The sequence below is a fragment of the Halichoeres trimaculatus genome, unplaced genomic scaffold, assembly GCF_033239565.1.
Source record: "Halichoeres trimaculatus isolate MK-OKI-2021-1 unplaced genomic scaffold, fHalTri1.1 fHalTri1_scaffold_22, whole genome shotgun sequence".
Classification (NCBI taxonomy): Eukaryota; Metazoa; Chordata; class Actinopteri; order Labriformes; family Labridae; genus Halichoeres; species Halichoeres trimaculatus.
The window spans coordinates 23,336,315-23,357,201 of NW_027437200.1; the positions used below are offsets into that span (position 1 = coordinate 23,336,315).

The window sequence follows — 20,887 nt, forward strand, 5'->3', positions numbered from 1 at the left end:
AAAAGACTACAGGCGAAAAACTGTAATGTAACAATATTAAAAAGAATATATATATATTTTTTTTTAAGTTTGATGAGCTTTAAGTTAGAAAGTTTATGAAGGTTGTCTTTGTCTAAAATTAAAAGCTCAAGGATGAAAAACTGAAACAGGAAGTATTTCTTCAGTCGACATCTTTTAGTGTGTGTGTGTTTAAATAACAGCTCGCTGGTTTTAAAACAATTCATTTATTACTATAAATAGCACATTTCTGTAGCAAAGCTTTACATTAACAGTAATAAAACTTCAAGAAGCCTGAAATAATTCCTAAAAAATAGGGTTAATTTTTTTTTCAGAAAAAAAGATGGAAACTCCAGAGATAAAAACAATTTTCCCATGTAAAGATTTTCAGAACAATTTTTTTTTCCATACGCCGTCTTCTGTTGTTCTGTTCTGCAGCAAACTAAACGTGCCAATGAAGACAAATCAGTAAAAATGAATTCATTTGAAGGATGAGAACCAAACCTTAAGAACAAGGCCACAGGACCAAACTGTGGCTAAGGTTAGGGCCTGTGTCCACTGACAGAAGCAGCTGCGTTGTATAAACGACCGTATCTTAATCAACATTTTTATTTCATTGCACCCATATCCCACAGAGTTGGGATTTTGTAGTCTAAAAGCTTTGAGATGAGCAGTTTACATGACATCAGCTGTTGAAAGAAAAGCCAGGTCATTGGCCTGTAAGCTGTAAGTGGACATAGGCCCTTAGTATACAAACGGTACCAAAATTACGCGTAACAGTGTTACTGCACAAGCTCAAAGAGACGTTTTGGAAACGCTTTGGAGAACTTTGTTTACCAAACAACACGAGGTGTTGTGTGAATGCTGCTGCTGCTAGTGGACACAGGCCCTTGGTGTTACAACAGACAGAGGTCACAGGAGAAAATGTTCAGTAGGTTTAAACCTTTTCCTCAGCGACCTGACTCTAAGTGGCTCATAAGATGATCAGATAAACTAAGTAAGCTGCTCATAGGTCGATTGCAGTAGTTACACATGTGCTGCTGCTGCTGCTTCTTCTTCTTCTTCTTCTTCGCGGGGATGACGGTGTATCTTGTATTCTCTGCAGCTTCAGGTTGGAGGTGTCGTTTGACGCGTGTTCTCCTGTGTCTTTGTAAATGGCTCCACAGCTCCCCTGCAGACTCTGAATGCCGTCGGCAGACTTCACAGAGCCGTCCTGGATCGTTCGTGTGACAGTGGGAGTGTTTGAGCAGCGTCTCCTCTGACCTGAGAACAGTCAGGCAGATCTGACAGGTCAGATGAGTCTCCGTTCCTGACGTGTTCAGAGACGGCTGGGTCGTTTCGTCTGACTCTCCCGGTTCAGTTTCACCGGACTCTTTCTCATCCTGATCCTGGTCGTCAGTCAGAACCACATCGTCCCTTTCTTCATCGTCCAGTTCGGTTTGATCAGGGGTGGGGAAAATGTCCTTAATGTCCTCATGACTTGACTGGACGCTCTCTTGTTCCTGAAAAATAAAATCCCACAAAATATTTCAAGGATGGAGAAACACCTGGGAAGGAACTTTGAATAAATCAGTGTGTTAATCCTTCAGGACAATCTGAGCGCACCTTGGGTTTGACGAAGAGGATTCCATCAGTTTTCATCAACTCTTGGATCTTCTCTGGCGTCTTTGCTGTCAGCTGTACCAGATTATTATTTGTGCCTCGGAAAAACTCAACAGAGGAGTGAGCACTCAGCTGAGGGAAGGTGGAGCGCAGCAGGTCTGAGAACTGGTTGGTCTGCAGGCCCCGGGGACATCTGACCAGATGCATGGGGTACTTCTGACAGGCTGAAACACAGATCCAGTTCATGTCACTGAGCAGGTTCAGCTTCCTCACAGCGCCGTGAAACCACCTCACATGGAGAAAAACTCACTTCGACCTAAGACAGAGCGGACGTGAGGATCCAGGACACGGATCTGGAAATAAACGTAGTTCTCGGTGTCACTCCGCCACTTTTTAAAGGTGCTCTTCCAACATTTAACTCCAGGCTGGATGCTGAGTGACGAGAAGGAAACCGACTCTCAGAAATGACGTAGTGATGTTGTTCTTCTGTAACAGTGATGTTCACTGAGAAATTAACAAGGTTTCAGTGAAATCAGGAAATGTTCAGAGATTTCAAGGCTACGAGCCATGAGATACTCTACCACTGATTTCATGAAGTTATCTGGCATAAATCCAACTCAAAATATAAAATATCCACATTTATCAGTTAAATATTCTCTGTAACCAAATTTAAAAAACGGACCCTGATCCTACTTCTAAGGAAATGGTTTTAGCAACGTCATTTTTGTTGTGATGGTGTTTTGTAACCGTGAGTGAGGAGGGAATGTAGTGGATACAAGACCCTGCTGAACAGTGCTGTCTGTGCTCCACATGGCGTGTACTCGCTGCCTAAGGCCATGTCCACACGTAGCTGGGTATTTTCATAACCAAATATCCCCCTCGTTCGTTTTTAAAAATACTTCCGTCCATGTGCAGCTCGAGGCGTGCTAAACCCATAATGGGCAGAGTTTTCCAGACGTAGAACCCGTGTCAGCCAATCAGAACGAGCCCCTGTCATTCAGCTGTGATGTTTAAGAACTAGAAAACTCTGTTTAACGGCGTCTACAGGAAGCCATGAAACCAGAGTCTTCCAAAATCTTCGCTTAGGCTGGAGTTTTTAGAAAACATCGTTTTCGGTGACGTAAAACTGCGGTTCCGTGTGGATGACAGGCGTAAACATACAAAAATATACGCGTTTTCTTATATCCTTGGCTACCTGTGGACAGGGCCTAAGCTACATGGCATAGACTGGCTGTCTGTGCTTTATGTAGCATGGACCAGCTGTCTTTGCTACATGTAACATTAGCCGACTGTCTGTGCTTTACGTGGCATGGACCGGCTATCCATGCTTGATGTTCCATGTTCCGTGTCGTGGAGCACAGCCAGCCTGTGCCCTTCCTGAGCATCACTCTATGCACATTAGCATCTCATATCCACTGTGTTCCCTTTACTCACAGCGTTGTTAAGTTAACTTAGGCTGTATTCAGACCAGAAAAGTCCTTGGGTCCACTTGTTTGGTCCGGACCAAAAGTGGACTTTATTTTTTTCGTTTGGTGCGGTTCGTATTCAGATTGTACTTTTATCAAGTGGACTATATTCTGTAAACACATCCAGGTGTGTGAGGATCAGTGCTCTCATTGGACAGCACTGACAAAGGGCGGCACACAGAGTACAGACCTGGAAATGGAGGTAAACATGTGTTTGTGCTCTTATTAGAGCTGCTAAATCATTTTCAGTTTCAAGAGCAGCTCCTTCAAAGCAGCTTAACAACACTGTTTACAATTTAGGAACAGGAAGACCAATGATCACAGCAAGGAGGCGCTATGCTCTGCGTGTCCTGACCCACAACATGCTAGCTACAGCATGGCTAAACAGAAGACGGAGGATCAGGTATGAACCAAAGACGGTTAGGTTACGGTGGCTCTATAGGCCCAAAAGGCGCATGTATCCTGTAGTTAGTTCAGATGGACCTTGGTTTGTATTCAGACCTGCACCGGAGAACCACGAACCCCACCAGGGTTCGTTTGGAAGTGGACCGAGACCACCTCAAAAAGTGGGTCTCGGTCTGGTGGGTTGGTCCGCACCAGGGTTCGTTTGTGTCTATTCACACCTGCATGAAAAGTCCGCACCAGCGTGGGAAACGAACCCTGGTCCGTTTAAAGTGGACCAAACAGTCCAGGTCTGAATACGCCCTTAGTGTGGGGTCAGTAAATCCAACACACTGTTATTGTGTTTAGATAATGTACTGGTGTGTATCTTTAAAGTAAGAAGCTCAGTTAGATTAACTTGTGTTGTTCACATTAAAGCTGTTTTTGTGGAACCAACATTTCAACATTTCATTTTTTAAAGTGCAGATCAGGAGACGTTCACGCTGAAAGAAAAGAGCTTTAACAGCATTTTGACTTCTCACTCCAGGCTCAGTCTGCGCGGATCAGAGGCCAGAGAATCTGGAGCTGAAGGCGTCGTCTCTCCGGTCTGCAGAGACAGAAACAGGATGCTTTAGAGATTCCAAACACACATTTCCAGACTGAACGTGAAGTGTTGGAGTAAAAACCTTTGGATGGATGTAGATGTGTGCCTTCAGGGTATATCTAACAAGTGCAGCTGGTGTCAGCATCCCCACTCTGATTAGCTGCAGTTTTCTCTTTTTATTGGCTTTGAAAAGGTTGAAGGACGGCTGATCAGCCAGCTGGGGGATGCTGGATCTCAGCAGCTTCAGGAAGTCCGCTTCCTGCGTGTTTTGGGGACAGTAAAGTGTGGTTGGAGCTTTCTGTAACACTGAAACACAAAGACGGGATCCGGCTGAGGTTAGATTTTGGCCAGAAGGTCCAAAAGCAGGCGAAATGACTTATCAGTGCACGTTACATGAATGTCACATACTTACTTTGGGGGGCTTTCATGTCAGGAGGAAGGTGGTCCAGGATGTAGATCTTGAGGCAGATGTCATCGTTTGTTTTCTTTCTGGGAGGTTTCACCCAGTCAGACCGGATTGTGGGGCGCCGTAACCTGGAGGGAGGAGGTCACAGTGTTTCTGAACCATCTGTGCTGTGGCTCACATCAACCAGACGTGCTGTGTTGTTGTTGTGTTTTACTTTTGTTTGTAGAGACTGAGTAGGAAACCATCGTCTGAACGCGGCGTTGAGACAAACATTTCTTCTTCTTCTTTGATTTCAGGCAGCGTGTTCTTTAAGGGAAACGACAGAAAGCAAAGTGACCCTGAAGTCTTAAGTACAGACACGTTTCTGAGCCCCCATGAAAGAGTCGGGGTACCGTAGGGCGGATGTAGATGGTTCTGGGCCCGGTGCCTTCGTAGATCTCCTCTGGCGTCAGCCGCGGTACTTCAAGCGGCTGCAGCTCTCTCTGTTTCTCTGTGAAGAAGTCAAAGTGTGTCCAAGCAGCCAGCTGGGGGAAGGAGGTCCTGAGCAGACTGAAGAAGTCCGCCTCCAGCTGACGGGGAGGACACCTCAGCTCCTCTAACCGGTACGTCCGAAACACTGAAACACAGACGGGTCAGAATCACCGTAAACAAACTGTGAGCGCTTCACGTCTTCATTTCAGGGACGCTTACAAACAGGGTCGGTCAGATCTGCTTCAGGGTCCAGGATGCGGATCCTGAGGGTGATGTGGTCTTCTGGTTTGAGGGTCTGAAAAGGACTCTGTGTGATCCTGTCAGGCGCAGCTGAGGGAGTCGCTGACCTGTGACGAGAAGACAAGAAGGTGTTACATCAGCTGGGTTAAATCCAGTCATCCCAAACAAAGACCGGACCAAGGTCACCTTTCAGGTTCTTCCTCCTCTGGTTCTGTGAGATTTTCCACTCCTTCATCTTCATCATCCTCATCTTCCTCTGCCTTTACCCTGGTGTGGTTGAAGAGGCTCAGGTTCCCCCTGTCCTCCACACCTGGACCTGGACATCAGGTAACAATTAACCCATGACCCCTCTGTTATGGTAATGATGAACATGAAGACAAACCAGGCTCGTTTCTGTGCTGCTCTTTCTCCCCGCTGGCTCCTCCTCCTCCTCCTCCTCTTCCTCCTCCTTCATCTTCATCCTGTACACCTGCCGGCTTACAAAAAGGAATCCGATCACCTGCGTCTGAAACAGCGGCTTTATGTTATCACAGGAAACAAATTCACCTTGCCATAAAAACTGCAGTTCCTCGAGTGTCCACCAGGGGCTAGCTCCAAAAACACCAGAAAGTGCATAAACACTATTTCAAAAAGCACGACTTTTATAGCATTAGGAGGAAACATTTTTACAGTCCAGCTAAAGAAAGACAGAGTATCTCATTTTTCTTCCTGCGCTCACCGAACAGAGGCAGAATGTTTTCCATATTTTATTTATCTGGTCGCTAACTAGCTAGCTTAGCAAGACTACTCAGTGCACAACCATTGACAGAATAATGAAAGCCAGATAAATAAAATACACCCAGAGTATGTCGAGTTAACTAAATTCGCTCAAACTATTATGTTTTTATTTAATACTCAGCCATCCTTTTTTTTGCTGGACGCGGAGCTGTGACGCATGAATTCCGCGTAGAAAAGCTAGAGTGGGACAGGAAGTTGTGACTGGAAACTACAAACAAACCCCATGTGACTTTCAAAATAAACCGTGTTAAAATCAGCCGTATTTATCCTGACTACGACGATAACGGACATAATGAGCAGAGCCAGTCTGTTCTGTTTTGTTTATCACAACACCAAGATACTTTACTGACTTTTTCACCTTGATACCACCTATACCTGATTTTTCTAACTCGTGAATTGATAGAATCTCACATTTGTTATGGTTAATTGTAAGACCTGATGCCTCCGAGAAACTTTTTCAAGCTTCCAACACGATTTGGGACTTGATGTTCATTTTTTTAAAAGAGACATGTATCATCAGCTAGTTGACTAATTATTCAATTATTTACTCCTATTCTAATAATACGATGCACAGTACATATGTTGATGAGTTCAGCAGCTGTTAGGAAAAGAAAAGGGGAAACAGGGCATCCTTGTCTAATACCTCTCTTTATATCAAATCGTGGTGAGGTGCCGTTACTCAGTGAGACACTACTATTGATGTTTTTGTAAAGTGTTTTAAATACCCTTTTGAATTTTTTCACCCAAACCAAAATGTGATAGAGCTTGGACGTATCTGGAGTATTTGACGCATAATGTTTTTCTAGAGAAACTTGATGCTTTTGGCGCCACTGAAAACGTCATCAGAAATGTCATAACCCGAAGCTTCCCGAACGTTAAACATTAAAAAATGTCCAACCGATGTAGAGACCAGACCAAACATCATCTCTTCTCTCTTTGTGTAGCTCACTGCACACAAGAACGACGTCAAATGAACGGCAGCTGAGTTAACTGACCTGTGGTCTCTAGTTTGAGTTGATGGAGGACTCCCAGCTGGCTCCTCTGCCGGTCTATCTCCTGCCTCAGGCCCGTTGCCTCCTCCTCGTACGCGGCTACAGTCCTCTCGATGACCGTGAAGATCTCCTGAGCGGCTGAGCTCAGTTTCTGGGCGATGAATCCCTTCAGGAGCTCGGTTTTGGAACAGTTGTTGGCAACGAGCGACACCGCGGCAGCCATTTTTCTTCTTCTTCTTCTACGGTTGAGCTCAGCTAAAGGCGGCAACTAACTCCCGCCTCCTGCTGTACAGGCGGGAAGATGGAGTTACACCAGTATAAACGGTACTTTCTTTCTTTCTTTTCTTTATATGTCACTAAAATGTGCTTAATTTAACAAAATAATCGTTGAAAAGGACAAAATAAAAAGAAACGATTAAAAATCAATCACAAGAAAACATTCTGGTTCAAGAAAAACACTTCACTTTCTTGGTTTTAGTGAGGATTATAATAATAATAATAATAATAATAATAATAATAATAATAATTATTATTATTATTATTATTATTATTATTATTCCCGAATTTCCCCTCAGGGATAAATAAAGTATTTTCAATTCCAATTATTATAATAACTTCTATTATATTATTATTATTATTATTATTATTATTATTATTATTATTATTATTAATATATTAATAATAATAATAATAATAATAATAATAATAATAATAATAATTATTATTATTATTATCATTATTATTTCCGAATTTCCCCTCGGGGATAAATAAAGTATTTTCAATTCCAATTATTATTATAACTTCTATTTTATTGTTATTATTATTATTATTATTATTATTATTATTATTATTAAAGTGACAGTAGGTCAACTTTGTCACTGTCTTAATGTGTTAATTAAAATTCTGGTCTGAGTCCATCATCACACCCAGATTTCTGCCATGGTCAGTGGTTTTTAATTTTAACGTCTGTAGCTGCTCGCTAACTTGTAACCTCTCTGCTTTGTCTCCAATAACAACAACCTCAATACATAACAATGACAGTGATTTTGATAACGACAATAGAAAAACAAAAAAGTTATACTCACCATAAAACAATAATATAAAGGTAATAAATAACAACAATAACAGGGATGTCAGATCTTGGTCATGTGATTGAACCTTTGAATTCAGAACTTGGTTGATGCTTTAAAAGAACTGAACTTCAGTACCCAGCCATAACTCTTACTATTCCAGAAATTTTTAGTACTCAGGCGTCTGACATTTGTGTCTACAGGTTTTGCAAGCTTAATTAATAGAAATAGGTATGTATAAATGGAAGTTAGTTGGGAAATCAAATGGAAAAAAGGGAGAAAATGTTTTACATTTTGAAGAAAAACAAACAAAAAACTAAATATAAAGTCAAATGTTAATGAAAATAAAAGTCAGTGTGTCATGACAAAATCTTTTGGATATGTGCTTATTTATTTTAAGACTGATAAAGGGAACTTCAAAAAGTGCTGCACGATGTTTCTGCTTTAACTTTTTTTACTTGTATACATCTTTACACATTAAAAAAATAAATATGTTGAAATGTTCTCATAAAATCCTCAAAAAGTTACTCCTTCAGTTCCTCTCTGTGGTGGTTCTTGATGTGCGTTTTTAGATTGACGCTTTGGCTGAAGCCTTTGCCACAAACGGTGCACTTGTACGGTTTCTCCCCGTTGTGCTTCCTCATGTGGACCCTCAGGTAATCTGTACGAGAACACGCTTTCCCACACACGGGACAAACAAAAGGTTTAACGACCGAGTGGAGCTTCATGTGGTTCCTGAGACCCCTACTAAGCTGAAAGGCGCGTCCACACACTGTGCACTCGTACGGTCTCTCTCCGGTGTGGCTGATTTGGTGTTTCCTCAGCGCTCCTTCTGATGACAGTCCTTTCCCGCAGACATCGCAGAGGAGGCTCCCCTCCGTGTGGCTCCTGCTGTGCACCCTCAGCTGCAGTTTGAACAAAAAAGACTGATTACAGACGTCACATATGTGCGGTTTCTCCTCCGTATGTTCCCAGCGGTGAATCCTGAGGCGAGCGCGGCTTGCATATGTCTTGTCGCAGACGTCACATCTGTACGGTCTCTCTCCAGTGTGAATATGAGCGTGCACCTTGAGACTATCTTGAGACATTATTGCAGATAGATCTTACGTTCCCAATAACCATGGATGGAAGAACAGGTCCATGTCATCACCTCTTAGCTCACACCTGAAAACCAGCACGTCCTCCTCACCTTCTTTTCACCTTGTGGGAAAACATCCGGCCTTGCACCAATTAGCATTGACATGCTGCAGGCTGCTAACAGCTGATTTCACATGTAAACAATGCAGCCATGGTTACATGTAGGATCTCCAGACAAACACAGGAGAAAAAGTAGTAAAAATATCACTGAAGACAAAACCAGTTTGATGTCCATGACCAACAAATGCACCATACAAAGTAATGATCCACTCCAAATACAAAGATGCCACGGCCAACAGGGCGGTCGCCTAGCAACATGGAGAGGATCAAAGGATGGAGGGCCCAAGATGAACACGATAAAAAAGTACATTTTGTTGTTTTTTCTTTTTGACATTTTGCTGAATTCCTTTTCTTTCTCATGAAACCACAATTATCCAAACGCTAACACATATTTGAAAATTGCTGAATATGTGTAAGGAAACCACAACAACGTTTTGGAATTTTGTTGGAAATTTCATGTTTATGGGAGAAAAAAAAAAGATTAAACAACCCAGAAAAATAAGGCAAATTCAGCCTGGCACCAGCTTTGCTTTGACAGTAATGCAAAGCGCTGATGTTCTCCTCCTTTTTCAGCCACCTACTGGTGCGAGGAGGAATTACAACATAAGAATATAATTTTCAGACGTGAAGCCTTTGTCACGGATTGTACACTTGTTTGGTTTTCCTCGGCTGTACGTCCTCATGTGAACTGTCAGGTGATCTCTCTTTGAAAACTCTTTCCCACAATCCAAAGCTTCTGAGCGGATCTTCACGTGGCGTCTTAGGGCACTCTCAAGCTTAAAGGTAAGTTTAAACACTTAAGACTTCTGCGGTTTGTCACGGTTGTGAGTCCCCATGTGGCGCTTCAGGTAATCCTTACGGAAAAACGCCGTCCCGCACACGCTGCACACAAACGTTTTAACCCCTGAGTGGATCTTCTTATGTGTTTCCATGTGAGCTTTGGTCTTAAAGGCAAGATTACACAGTGGACACTTGTACGGTCTCTCTTCATTGTGCACCTTCATGTGGAAAGCCAGTTGTTTCATCTGTAAAAACGCTTTCCTACACACACCGCACACGAACGGTTTCAGGCCTGAGTGGATCTTCATGTGGCGTCTCAGATGGGTCCCACGCTTAAAGGTTTGTTTACACACCGAGCACTCGTGGCGTCTCTCTGCCGTGTGAACACTAAGGTGTCTCTTCAGAGAGTCACTGGACGGCAGCTGTTTACCACAGACGTCACATGTAAGCTTCCCGTTAGTGTGACTCCTCTGGTGACGAACTAACTCACCTGTTGTGCAGAAGACTTTGCAGCAGACGTCACATCTGTGTGGTTTCTCTTTTGTGGGCCCAGCAGCATGTTTCTGCAGCCCAATTCGAGAAATGAAATTCTTTCCACACACGTCACAGCTGTATGTTTTCTTGTGGCTGTTCAGATGACTCCTCAGCTCCTCTGGAGACTCTGAATGTTCTCCACACACTCCACAGAGTCTCTCTGGATCCTCCACATGGCTCCAGGAATGTTTGATCAACATGTTTCTGGAGCCACTCAGAGCCTGGCAGACTTTACAGGACAGAAGAACGTTTTCAGTCGACGCCTCCAGGTTCTTTCTCTTTCTTTTGACGACTGAATTCACCTTCTTCATCCTCTTCTTCTTCTTTATTTTTGGGGGGGTATCGTTGGGTTTCAGACTTTCTATTTCTTTATCGTTCTCTTCATCTCCATCATCAGTCTCATCTTCAGCGTCATCTCCGTCACCAGCTGCACAGTGGGCGGAGTCAGGGGCTCTGAAGTCTACAGATATCCCTCTCTGCTCAACTTCCTCCTTTGGTTTGGTTTGATGCTGACGACTCTCTGCTCTTTCTACACAAACGCTGGAAAAACTGGAGACAAAGCAGATTTCCATCTTTGTCAAACTCAGATCATTTCATCTTTTTTCTCTGAATGGAAGCTGGTAGAGACGTTTGGCCTCACCTTGCTCGCGCTCCTTCGTGGTCTTTTATGGCGTCATCTTTGGTTCGATGGTTGGTCTCTGAAGAGGGCGGCTGCTCAGGGCTGATCTGCGATTCCTCCACCTCCTGAAATAATTCAACGCTTGATCTCTGACTCACAAAATCTTCACATCTGGATCATATTCTATGACTGAGGGAACTCGAATGAATCAGTGACTCGTAGATATCTCACCTTGACTCGGACATACAGAGCTGATGGTCCGTCCCCTCCGGATTTGATGGCTGCTTCCATATTCTCAGGTGTCACTGTCTCCAGGTTAAGAGGCGTCAGTTTCTGGGTAACGGCTTCAAACTCTGCAGACATGTAAACACCGTAAATATCCATCCAGGATTCACCCACTCACTCAAAAATACTGAAGTGTCAAAGTCTCTGACCGTTTCTGGTGAGCGTGTTGGTGTGAGCGTCCTTAAACAGACAGACCTGGAGCTTTGTAGCTCCGCCCCCCTTCTTTCCTGGCTCCGTAACATCCTTTTCCTCATTATGTTTTAAGATGGCACGCCTCGCTGAGTCCTCCCAGTCTAGAAGGAAGGAAAAGAGAAACCACAGGGTTTGTAAAATGACTTGCACATGAGAGATTTTAAAACCAGCTCAGACGGTAAAGTTTTGGATGACAGTCTGAGGGACATCAAAAGATTTAAGGTATTGATTCACCCACAACTTTTCAGTTAAAACACTTTAAAATCTCTTTTAGAGCTCCCTGTGAAAAACAACCAGAGATAGAAACTGAAGGACCTACTTGTTTGCACCATTTTATCTTGTGGGAGTTCACTTCCTGTGTGACGAGGTCCACGTGCTGGTTCTGGATCAGAGATACAGGTTTAGAAAGACCACTTCAGAGGTTCATCCCCAACCGCCATAAAATAACCGAACAGACTTTCAGACGTGGTCTGGTGCAGTCTGGTACCCACCTATCCGACGGAGAGTGACCCGAGGCTGCAGAACAGCCTCCAGCTGCTCCTTCTGCCGCTCCACCTCCCGCCTCAGAGCCGCCGCCTCCTCCTCGTACCCGGACACGGTTCTCTCCACAACCGCGAAAATTTCCCGCGCTGCCGTCGTCAACTTTTCGCTGAAGATTTCTCTGAGTATCTCATATTTAGAGGGTTTAACGTCACAAATCGACATCACTTCGGTTATACTCATGTTTCAGATGCGTCCGTCACTGAATGTCGTCCGAAGAGAAATGAATCTGGAGGAAAGGCGTCCGTCACTGAATGTCGTCCGATAAGAAATGACTCTCAACAAAAGGTTCCACTTTTATTTTTCCTTTTTGCGTATGGAGACTTTCCATGCAAGCTTTAAAAAAAACGTACTGCTTTTAAGAAAATGTGGCTAATAATATAATCTTTAATAATCTAAACATGAGTTGTTTAAAACGCCGTACATTGTTCAATACTGATCCTTTACTTATTTGTCATAATGTAAATACTGTATATAAATAGAAATATTTTCGATATTTTCTACTTCTTAATTTTCCTTCAATTTTCATACTTTTATCATTATTCTATTTCTTATTTTTTATCGCTTTTACTGCACCTTTTCTGTGAGCTGCTGTGACAAAAAATACCCCCCAAGGGGATTAATAGTGTATTCTATTCCATTCTATTCTATTCTATTCTATTTGTACATGAAGATATAGGACGTCATTTGTGACAATAAAACATTCTCTTTGAAGCCCCCACCATCTTAAAATGTTAAATAAGGTTTTCAATTCTTACCACTGCTACTTGCTTCACCGCTAGCATAAAAACCTTTGTGTTAAAAGTAGAAAGAACTTAGAGACAAAGTAACATCTGAATAATTCTTTTACCATTTTCTTTATTTTTCATTCTTGGCGTTCTTTCAGAATGGACATTTGACATTTTCCTCTGTTCCCTTTTTTTGTGGTACAATACTTATGAAAACAGCAGTATAGAGATTTTAAACTAGCTTAAAACGTGCAAGTGGACCACAATGTTTGAGATTTTGTTGGAAATTTTATGTTTTTGGAAAAAAAAATTAAACATTCAGAACAATGAATAAAAAACAGACCACAGAGCAGTTTAACTCAAATCCTTTCAGTTCCTGTGCTGCACAGTGCAGTTTTCAGTTTCATTATATAGCAGGTTTGAGTTTGAGGTACATCGCTGCTTCCTGTTGGAATTAGTTGGTATTACAACAACATTGAAGTGTAACAACCCATTTCATGACTTGTCACTGAAAATGTTCTCCTTTAATTGCCCACAGGGTTTTTCCATGTGCGTTTTCAGACACTGGTTCCGGACGAAGCCTTTGTCACAGATGGGGCACTTGTACGGTTTCTCTCCGTTGTGTTGCCTCATGTGAAGTGTCAGCTGTTCCTTCCGTAAGACCGCTTTCCCACACACACCGCACACAAACGCTTTAACGCCTGCGTGGATCTTCGTGTGGCGTGTTAGGGCACTTCTAAACTTAAAGGCGAGTTTACACACCGAGCACTCGTATAGTCTCTCTTCATTGTGCATCCTCATGTGGAACGTCAGGCCTTTCATCCCTAAAAACGCTCTCCCACACACACTGCACACAAACGCTTTAACGCCCAGGTGGATCTTCATGTGGCGTTGTAGATGACTGACATGCTTAAAGGTTTGTTTACACACTGAGCACTCGTGTGGTCTCTCTTCAGAGTGAACACTTAGGTGCCTCTTCAGAGAGTCACTTGATGACAGCCTTTTACCACAGACGCCACATACAGCCTTCCTCTTGTTGCGACTTCTCCGGTGATGAACCGTTAACTCACCTGGTGTGTGGAAGACTTTGCAGCAGTCGTCACATCTGTTCGGTTTCTCTCCTGCGTGTGCAGCAGCATGTTTCATTTCTCGATAAATGAAATTCTTTCCACACACGTCACATCTGTATGTTTTCTTGTGGCTGTTCAGATGACTCCTCAGCTCCTCGGGATCCTCCACATGGCTCCAGGAATGTTTGATCAACATGTTTCTGGAGCCACTCAGAGCCTGGCAGACTTTACTCTTTCTTTTGACGACTGAATTCTTTATTTTCTTCTTCTTCTTTGTTTTTGGGGGGATATCGTTGGGTTTCAGGCTTTCTATTTTTTCATCGTTCTCATCTGGTTTCCACTCTTCATCTCCATCATCAGTCTCATCCTCAGCATCATCTCCATCATCACTGTCAGCTGCACAGTGGGCGGAGTCAGGGGCTGTGAAGTCTTCAGATATCCCTCCATGTTTAACTTCCTCCTTTGGTTCGGTTTGATGCTGACGACTCTCTGCTCTTTCTACACAAACGCTGTAAAAACTGAAAGAGACAAAACAGATTTCAATTCTTCACTCCTATATGTCTCTTTTCTCTGAATGGAAAATGGTGTCAGCGTTTCAACGTTTGGCTTCACCTTGCTCGCGCTCCTTCGTGGTCGTTTGTGGCGTCATCTTTGGTTTGATGGTTGGTCTCTGAAGACGGCGACTGCTCAGGGCTGCTCTGGGATTCCTCCACCTCCTGAAATAATTCAACGCTTGATCTCTGACTCACAAAATCTTCACAGACTCTGATATACAGAGCTGATGATCCGTCCCCTCTGGATTTGATGGCTGCTTCCATATTCTCAGGTGTCACTGTCTCCAGGTTAAGAGGCGTCAGTTTCTGGGTAACGGCTTCAAACTCTGCAGACACGTAGACACCGTAAATATCCATCCAGGATTCACCCACTCACTCAAAAATACTAAAGTGTCAAAGTGTCTGACCGTTTCTGGTGAGCGTGTTGGTGTGAGCGTCCTCAAACAGACAGACCTGGAGCTTTGTAGCTCCGCCCTCCTTCTTTTCTGGCTCCTTATCTTCAACATCCTCTTCCTCATCATGTTTTAAGGTGGCACAGCTCGCTGAGTCCTCCCAATCTAGAAAGAAGAAATGGCGAAACGATTAGGGTTTGGATATTGTAAAATGAATTGCACATGAGACGTTTCAAAACCAGCTCAGACATTAAAGTTTTATGGTTTCAGAATTAACACGTTTCAGATCAGATGTTTGTGCACACAGAGGTTCCAGGGTAAAGCTGCTGAAGTGAATTTTTAGTTGAGAATCAGAGATTTCTTGAGAAACTTTTTTTTTTTTTTTTTTGGTGCAGCAGCTCTCTCTTCTTTGTCCGTTTCTTGTCATTTTTTCGTCTCTTTTTCGTCATCTTTGTATTTGGAGTGGATCATCACTTCGTATGGTTCATTTGTCGGTCGTGGACACCAAACTTTTTTTGTCTTCAGTGATATTTTTACTATCTTTTCTCCTGTGTTTGTCTGGAGATCCTACATGTAACCATGGCTGCATTGTTTACATGTGATATCAGCTGTTAGCAGCCTGTAGCATGTCAATGCTAACTGGTGCAAGGCCAGATGTTTCCCCACAAAGTGAGGAGAAGGAGGTGAGGACGACGTGCTGGTTCTCAGGTGTGAGCTAAGAAGTGACGACATGGACCTGTCCTTCCATCCATCGTTATTGGGAACGTAAGATCTATCTCCAATAAGATGGACGAGCTAGCCGTGCTAACCCAGCAACAGAGGGAATACCAGAGGGCAGAGTAGCATCATGCTATTCACAGACTGGCTAACAGAGCTAACAGCAGACACCAAGGCCACATGTGAAGAGCTTCACCTGCTGTGAGCAGACAGGATCCAGGAGACAGAGACTGAACAGACTGCTGAAGAAGCTCAGTCCTGGACCCTGTGGAGGTGGAGACTGGCTGACTGGACAATGATGGACAAGCTGTCATCATCTATTTTCTTATGGAGCTTTTTACACTTTCTATACACTTTCTTACTTTGGTTTTCTTGATTGCTGCTGTGACTTTCATTTTGTTTAACTTGTTACAATGATATTAAGTTCTATTCTATTCTATTCATCTACTAAGCTAAGCTAGCAGCGGCAGACTAGTCCATGTAACACACTGTGGTGACGTCATGACTCTTAAAAAGGCGTGTGTTTGTTTAGGAAATGAACATTTCTTCTCTTTAACTCGACTTTTCTTTGTTCAAGGCAACTTTAACCCAGAAACAACGCCACGGGGTGAGGTCTTCATCAACCGTTAGGTACATCTACGCTTGCCTGAACCACACGTATATGGATATATTCCTAAACGCGCTTTTTTCTGTCCGATTGAGCCTCTCAACCACACGAACACGGAGATTTCACCCACGTAAACGGAGATTTTTAAAAACGGATAAAAAAGTGAAGAAATAAAAAAATATCCGGTTGAGTGGATCCGTGTAGCGGCGTTAAACGGAGCTGGTGTTGACATGATGACGTCAGGCGCCCAGCAACAAGTCACTGTGTTTGATTGCGCATGCTCATAACGTTCTTCTTCTATGGTTTTCACATTTTGCTAACCTGCCACTTATCGGCCAGGCATGGCCTTGCAGGCTTCAGAGGCGATCGTTTTCAGTTTAGCCTCTTCGTATGGACAGAGATATTTCTGTGGTGTGGACGGAGATTTTTTTTTTTTAAACGAAGGAAAAGATATCCGATCAAAAAAATATCCATATACGTGTGGTTCAGGCTTCTCCTCTATGTTAGGAGCTCGCGGGCTGTTGCCATGGAGACTCGGACGTGCATTAAATCGACCGTGTTACCCACCTCTCCGACAGAGGGTGACCCCAGGCTGCAGAACAGCCTCCAGCTGCTCCTTCTGCCGCTCCACCTCCCTCCTCAGAGCCCCAGCCTCCTCCTCGTACCCGGACACGGTTCTCTCCACAACCGCTAAGATTTCCCGCGCTGCCGTCGTCAGTCTCTCGGTGACGAGTTCCCTGAGGATCTCATATTTAGAGGGTTTAACGTCACAAACCGACATCATTTCTGTAACCTTTATAGACCTGATTCGTCCGAATGTTAACGGCTCTAAAAACACTGCTCCTTTTCTTCTTCTTTGGTTTTTCCCTCTCCGTCTTCTTCTTCCTTTTGGATGGCGGACCCCAAACAACCTTTGTGTGCTTACCGCCATCTACTGTACATGAGTGAATTTACTGGTTGAGAGTTCTGAGCAATTCTCCATCATGGTTAAAAACACCACCAGAGAAACGTCTCTGATGTCAAACACTGGTGAGGTACTGGCAGCAGGTTTTCCAGTATTTTACTGTTGTTTGTATTTTTTAACACTGCTGTTTTTAAACACAACATGTTTCAACTGTTGAATTTCCAAGTTAATTTACAGTAACTTGTGACAGAGTGCCAAAGAAAACTGCTCTCAACATCGAAATATGCAAGTTTTATTATTTTCAAAGCTACCCATTGACAGATACAGAGAGGTCATTCACCCAAATGAAATTCACTGACAACAGTTAATGACATAAATAAGCTTACAACTGTAAAAAAAATGAATAAACTTAAAAATACCCACAATGCACCTGGGTAACACTCGCAGAAACATGATACCACAGCCATGTTTTAGTCCCACTCCCACCTAGGGATGGGTACAGAAATGGGTATTTTTATGGTACCGACTGAATTCTGTCAAAAGTACCAGGTACCGATTCACGTAAAATCAAAAGTTCCATGTTTAGGTACCTAACTGCATCCTTGTGACTGTGAGGGAGTGGAAGAGTAGGCAGTTTTCCATGCTGGACATGAACACATAACTACAAGATTATATATTAAAGAATACATTTGTAAATTTGACATTTTTTTAATACTTCATTTCCCCAAAAAATGATATTTTCTTGACAAAAGTACAGAAAATTGGTACCATTGAGTACCAGTACCAATTGCCAGGTACCGGTCATAGGGACTGTATTGTTTCAAATGTGAAAGGTACCCATCCCTACTCCCACCTAAATACCTTTGTTGTCAAGTTGACATGCATTTCTGATTCATGTGGACGTAGATTTTTAAGCTTAGACATACTTTGTAGTTGAGATGATGCCAACTTATAATTTTGTGTCATCAAAACAACTTCAGTCATCTTTGGTCAAACTGACCTAAAATAATACGTCAAAACAACAAATGTGCAAAATCAATTTTTACAGTGTAGAACAGATTAAGGTGACCACCAACCCCAACTGGAAATTCTTGCTAGCATCAACGCTAACGAGCAAAATATTTACAATTTGTCTACTTCAGTGAGGACTGTGTAGGTGAGCTCTGGTCCCAGTTCTGTGAGTTTCCATACCATTATTTGAGAGACAGCGCCCTCTGGTGGCAAGATGTAATGAACATGACAACCGACCTGTGTGACCTTTAACCCTGTCCCCACAGACTTTTCTCTCCATAAAGAAAAAGAGAGTCAACAGGAAAACACGCAGAATAAAAACCACACAGTGTGAATCTTCCAGGGCCGAGTCAACAACATCTTCAACTCACAGATACAATGATTCATAAAATGACCTCAGCTTATGTTACAGCTTATATTTCATACATTTTGTTGAGCACACAATGAGTACAGAAGAAAAAATAAATCATCCTAGAAACGAGCATATCGAGCATGAAAAGAGCATGTTAGCTATAACTGAGCTGATGAACAATATGGTTTGTTTGTCTTTCTCTCTGCCTCCATCAAGCTTCCTGTCTAAATGTCGTCAACATTCACGGCTGGTTCATCTTTAGCATTACTCTCCATTTTACAACAACACACAGCAGCCAGAAACTTGCTGGAGATGTCTTTTCTGATGAAAACATACAGAGACAGATCTGCAAGAGGACTCAGCCGAACAAGCATGGACGACAGGATGAAAAGGCGGTATGTCTCATCGTCCTTTACCAGGTAACCAATGATGGTTGGCAGGAACAGCAGCGTGTAAATAAGCAGCACCAGAACCAGAACTCCAACTATTCGTCGTTTTTCTTCAGAGGGGACTGAGACAGAGGCAGAGAGAGCTCGAAGGGTCCCAACCAGGAAGAAGATAAACAGCGGGAAGGGAACGATGAGGGAAATGGAGAAGATGATCTTTTCAGCTGTATCACCAACCAAGTGAACCACAGGAATGTAAAAGACAGGAGGTACCACCCAGACCACAGCACAGACCGCCACAGAGATCTTGGTGGTTCTTCTGAATCTGTACCACAGAGGGTGGGCGATGACCAAGTATCTGAAACACAAGAAGAACAAAGTGTCTGTGAGGAAGTGCAGGACAACACAGACACTGGAGCAGGAAACACAGGTTTTAGACAGATAGTTACCTTTCCAGAGCGATACACACCATGAAGCAAATACAGGTAAGTAGACAAGAGGAGTGGATAAAATCCAAGGCCATAGAAAAATTGTCGCCAGGCTGTAACTCATAAACAGCCAAACAGCAGAGCTGAAAGAGGTCTGTAATGAGAAGGTTGATGACGTAGATCGGAGCAACGTGATCCTTTCGTACCTGCAGGAAAAAGTAAAGAAGAATCAGACATGTATGTGTTTTTATGAAACTCTGATCGTCCCGCTCAAGGAACATTTGTGACACACTGACATGTTTTAAAACAAACACCAAGACTGACAGCAGATTGAAACCTGCTCCACTCAGGTTTGGGTCAACATCAAAGTAAGTACCCAACCCAGATCCAGGTCTTCTACAGACCAACTCACAGTTCAACAGAAAAACGACATAGACGGTGAATCAATAAGGTCAGAACAGACTTACCAGGAAGTAAAGAGCACAGATGGTCAGGAGTGTCAGCGGGAGGCCAATAGAGACAATTACGCGTGTTGTAACATGCATTATAAATTCAATTTTCATGCGATACTGCTTATGAGCGGAGTTATCATAATAATCCGTGGTGGAGGTGGTGCTGTTGTTGTAATCTCCCATTCTTCAGAGTTTAACCTGAAGTTTAGAAATTAAGAAAGAGAAAGTCTATTTGTTCAAATATCCGTGTTGGTTTTTACAGTCACACACCTGTCACTATAACACACAAAACAAGAAGACAGAAGAAAAAAAAATCGTCACCATCATAAACAACATCTGACTACTTTTACATTCATTTACATTAATGGTAATACTGACTTTAAATACTGAATACTTTTGAAGTTTCCCGATCTTACCAGAATGAAGTCCCTGCAGCGGTGCCTGATGTTCGTCTGTTGATATGATGGGGGCTGATAATTTATACTTCCTCTCTAAGGAAGTGAGAAAAGGTTGTTTTGATCATGTTTCTACTGAACAAGGCAGAAATTGCATCACAACTACAAACTTTGTAAGATAAGGAAAATATTAGCAAATACTTGTTTATACATGTTGCGAAATGTGTACATCTCATTCTCTTGAAACGACCTTTATATGAGTTTGTATTCTATAAGTGGTGACTGCCATTGCTTGGCTTCAGACCTGTAATTTAAAAACAAGATACATCACTAAGACTGTGTGCATGTTTTATATCGTCTCGGGTTAAAACTAAGTTGAGGTATGTCTTGGTTTGTTTTCTCTTCCCCCTTTTTATCATCCTCTATGAACCTAGCAGCAACATGCAGTGGCCAGAAATTTGCCAGTGGCGTCCTTCAATTTGTCTCTTTTTGCGGATGAAATTTTGTCTTGCTTCTCCTTCTAGGGCTTTGAGAAAACCCCCACAAGTTGTACATTAAAACGTGCTGTTTGATGGGGAATGGTGTATTGTGACTTTTTTTTGTCATTTTGCAAAATTTTGGCCAAGGTATTTGCAGAAAATGGTAAAAAAAAAAGTCCCATAGAGAATGAATGGGAATCTTCCGCTCCCCTCTGAAATTTACCTTGACCTTGAGATGTTAGAACTTCGGCATACTTCC

At 42.8% G+C, this 20,887-nt stretch overlaps 4 protein-coding genes across 5 annotated transcripts in view; all 4 read right to left on the bottom strand.

Moving 5' to 3' along the window:
* The window catches only part of LOC141811219 (uncharacterized), a 35,695-nt gene that overhangs the window by 6,822 nt on the left and 7,986 nt on the right, over nucleotides 1-20,887 (bottom strand). The window contains exons 4-6 of the mRNA XM_074699200.1: nucleotides 14,564-14,664; nucleotides 13,384-14,469; nucleotides 8,605-9,080 (exon numbers count right to left, since the gene is read on the bottom strand). Coding sequence (XP_074555301.1) covers nucleotides 8,605-9,080; nucleotides 13,384-14,469; nucleotides 14,564-14,664 — 1,663 coding nt within the window. The remainder of the gene's footprint in view (nucleotides 1-8,604; nucleotides 9,081-13,383; nucleotides 14,470-14,563; nucleotides 14,665-20,887) is intronic.
* Nucleotides 913-7,221, bottom strand: LOC141811099 (uncharacterized). 2 transcript variants are annotated; one of them, XM_074699014.1, is made up of 12 exons: nucleotides 6,940-7,220; nucleotides 5,550-5,672; nucleotides 5,354-5,483; nucleotides 5,147-5,274; nucleotides 4,849-5,072; nucleotides 4,671-4,762; nucleotides 4,463-4,584; nucleotides 4,133-4,356; nucleotides 3,989-4,053; nucleotides 1,910-2,031; nucleotides 1,603-1,823; nucleotides 913-1,499 (listed from the first exon to the last, which is right to left on the bottom strand). In XM_074699014.1, exons 1-12 carry the CDS (start codon nucleotides 7,157-7,159, stop codon nucleotides 948-950), a joined length of 2,223 nt encoding a protein of 740 aa, XP_074555115.1. In that variant the 5' UTR covers nucleotides 7,160-7,220; the 3' UTR covers nucleotides 913-947. The 2 variants fall into 2 exon arrangements, with proteins under 2 accessions (XP_074555115.1, XP_074555116.1); XM_074699015.1 differs by lacking the exon at nucleotides 5,550-5,672 and having other exon boundaries at nucleotides 6,940-7,221.
* Nucleotides 9,628-12,403, bottom strand: LOC141811108 (uncharacterized). Its single transcript, XM_074699025.1, has 6 exons — nucleotides 12,105-12,403; nucleotides 11,933-11,995; nucleotides 11,571-11,714; nucleotides 11,368-11,489; nucleotides 11,158-11,258; nucleotides 9,628-11,066 (listed from the first exon to the last, which is right to left on the bottom strand). The coding sequence occupies exons 1-6, from the start codon at nucleotides 12,334-12,336 to the stop codon at nucleotides 10,001-10,003; spliced, it is 1,728 nt and encodes a 575-aa protein (XP_074555126.1). The 5' UTR covers nucleotides 12,337-12,403; the 3' UTR covers nucleotides 9,628-10,000.
* On the bottom strand, nucleotides 17,879-20,198 carry LOC141811125 (G-protein coupled receptor 68-like). Its single transcript, XM_074699046.1, has 3 exons — nucleotides 20,171-20,198; nucleotides 19,324-19,952; nucleotides 17,879-19,232 (listed from the first exon to the last, which is right to left on the bottom strand). The coding sequence occupies exons 2-3, from the start codon at nucleotides 19,581-19,583 to the stop codon at nucleotides 18,713-18,715; spliced, it is 780 nt and encodes a 259-aa protein (XP_074555147.1). The 5' UTR covers nucleotides 19,584-19,952; nucleotides 20,171-20,198; the 3' UTR covers nucleotides 17,879-18,712.

Coding starts and splice junctions, on each gene's coding strand:
- LOC141811099 (XM_074699014.1), bottom strand. CDS start 7,159: ATGGCTGCCGCGGTGTCGCTCGTTGCCAACAACTGTTCCAAAACCGAG. Junction 4,763..4,848: donor CCATCTACATCCGCCCTACG/GTACCCCGACTC, acceptor TTTCCCTTAAAG/AACACGCTGCCTGAAATCAA. Junction 4,357..4,462: donor TGACATGAAAGCCCCCCAAA/GTAAGTATGTGA, acceptor TTTGTGTTTCAG/TGTTACAGAAAGCTCCAACC.
- LOC141811108 (XM_074699025.1), bottom strand. CDS start 12,336: ATGAGTATAACCGAAGTGATGTCGATTTGTGACGTTAAACCCTCTAAA. Junction 11,490..11,570: donor CAACACGCTCACCAGAAACG/GTCAGAGACTTT, acceptor ACATGTCTGCAG/AGTTTGAAGCCGTTACCCAG. Junction 11,259..11,367: donor CTCTGTATGTCCGAGTCAAG/GTGAGATATCTA, acceptor TTATTTCAGGAG/GTGGAGGAATCGCAGATCAG.
- LOC141811125 (XM_074699046.1), bottom strand. CDS start 19,583: ATGTTCCTTGAGCGGGACGATCAGAGTTTCATAAAAACACATACATGT. Junction 19,233..19,323: donor GTGTGTATCGCTCTGGAAAG/GTAACTATCTGT, acceptor CTTGTGTTTCAG/ATACTTGGTCATCGCCCACC.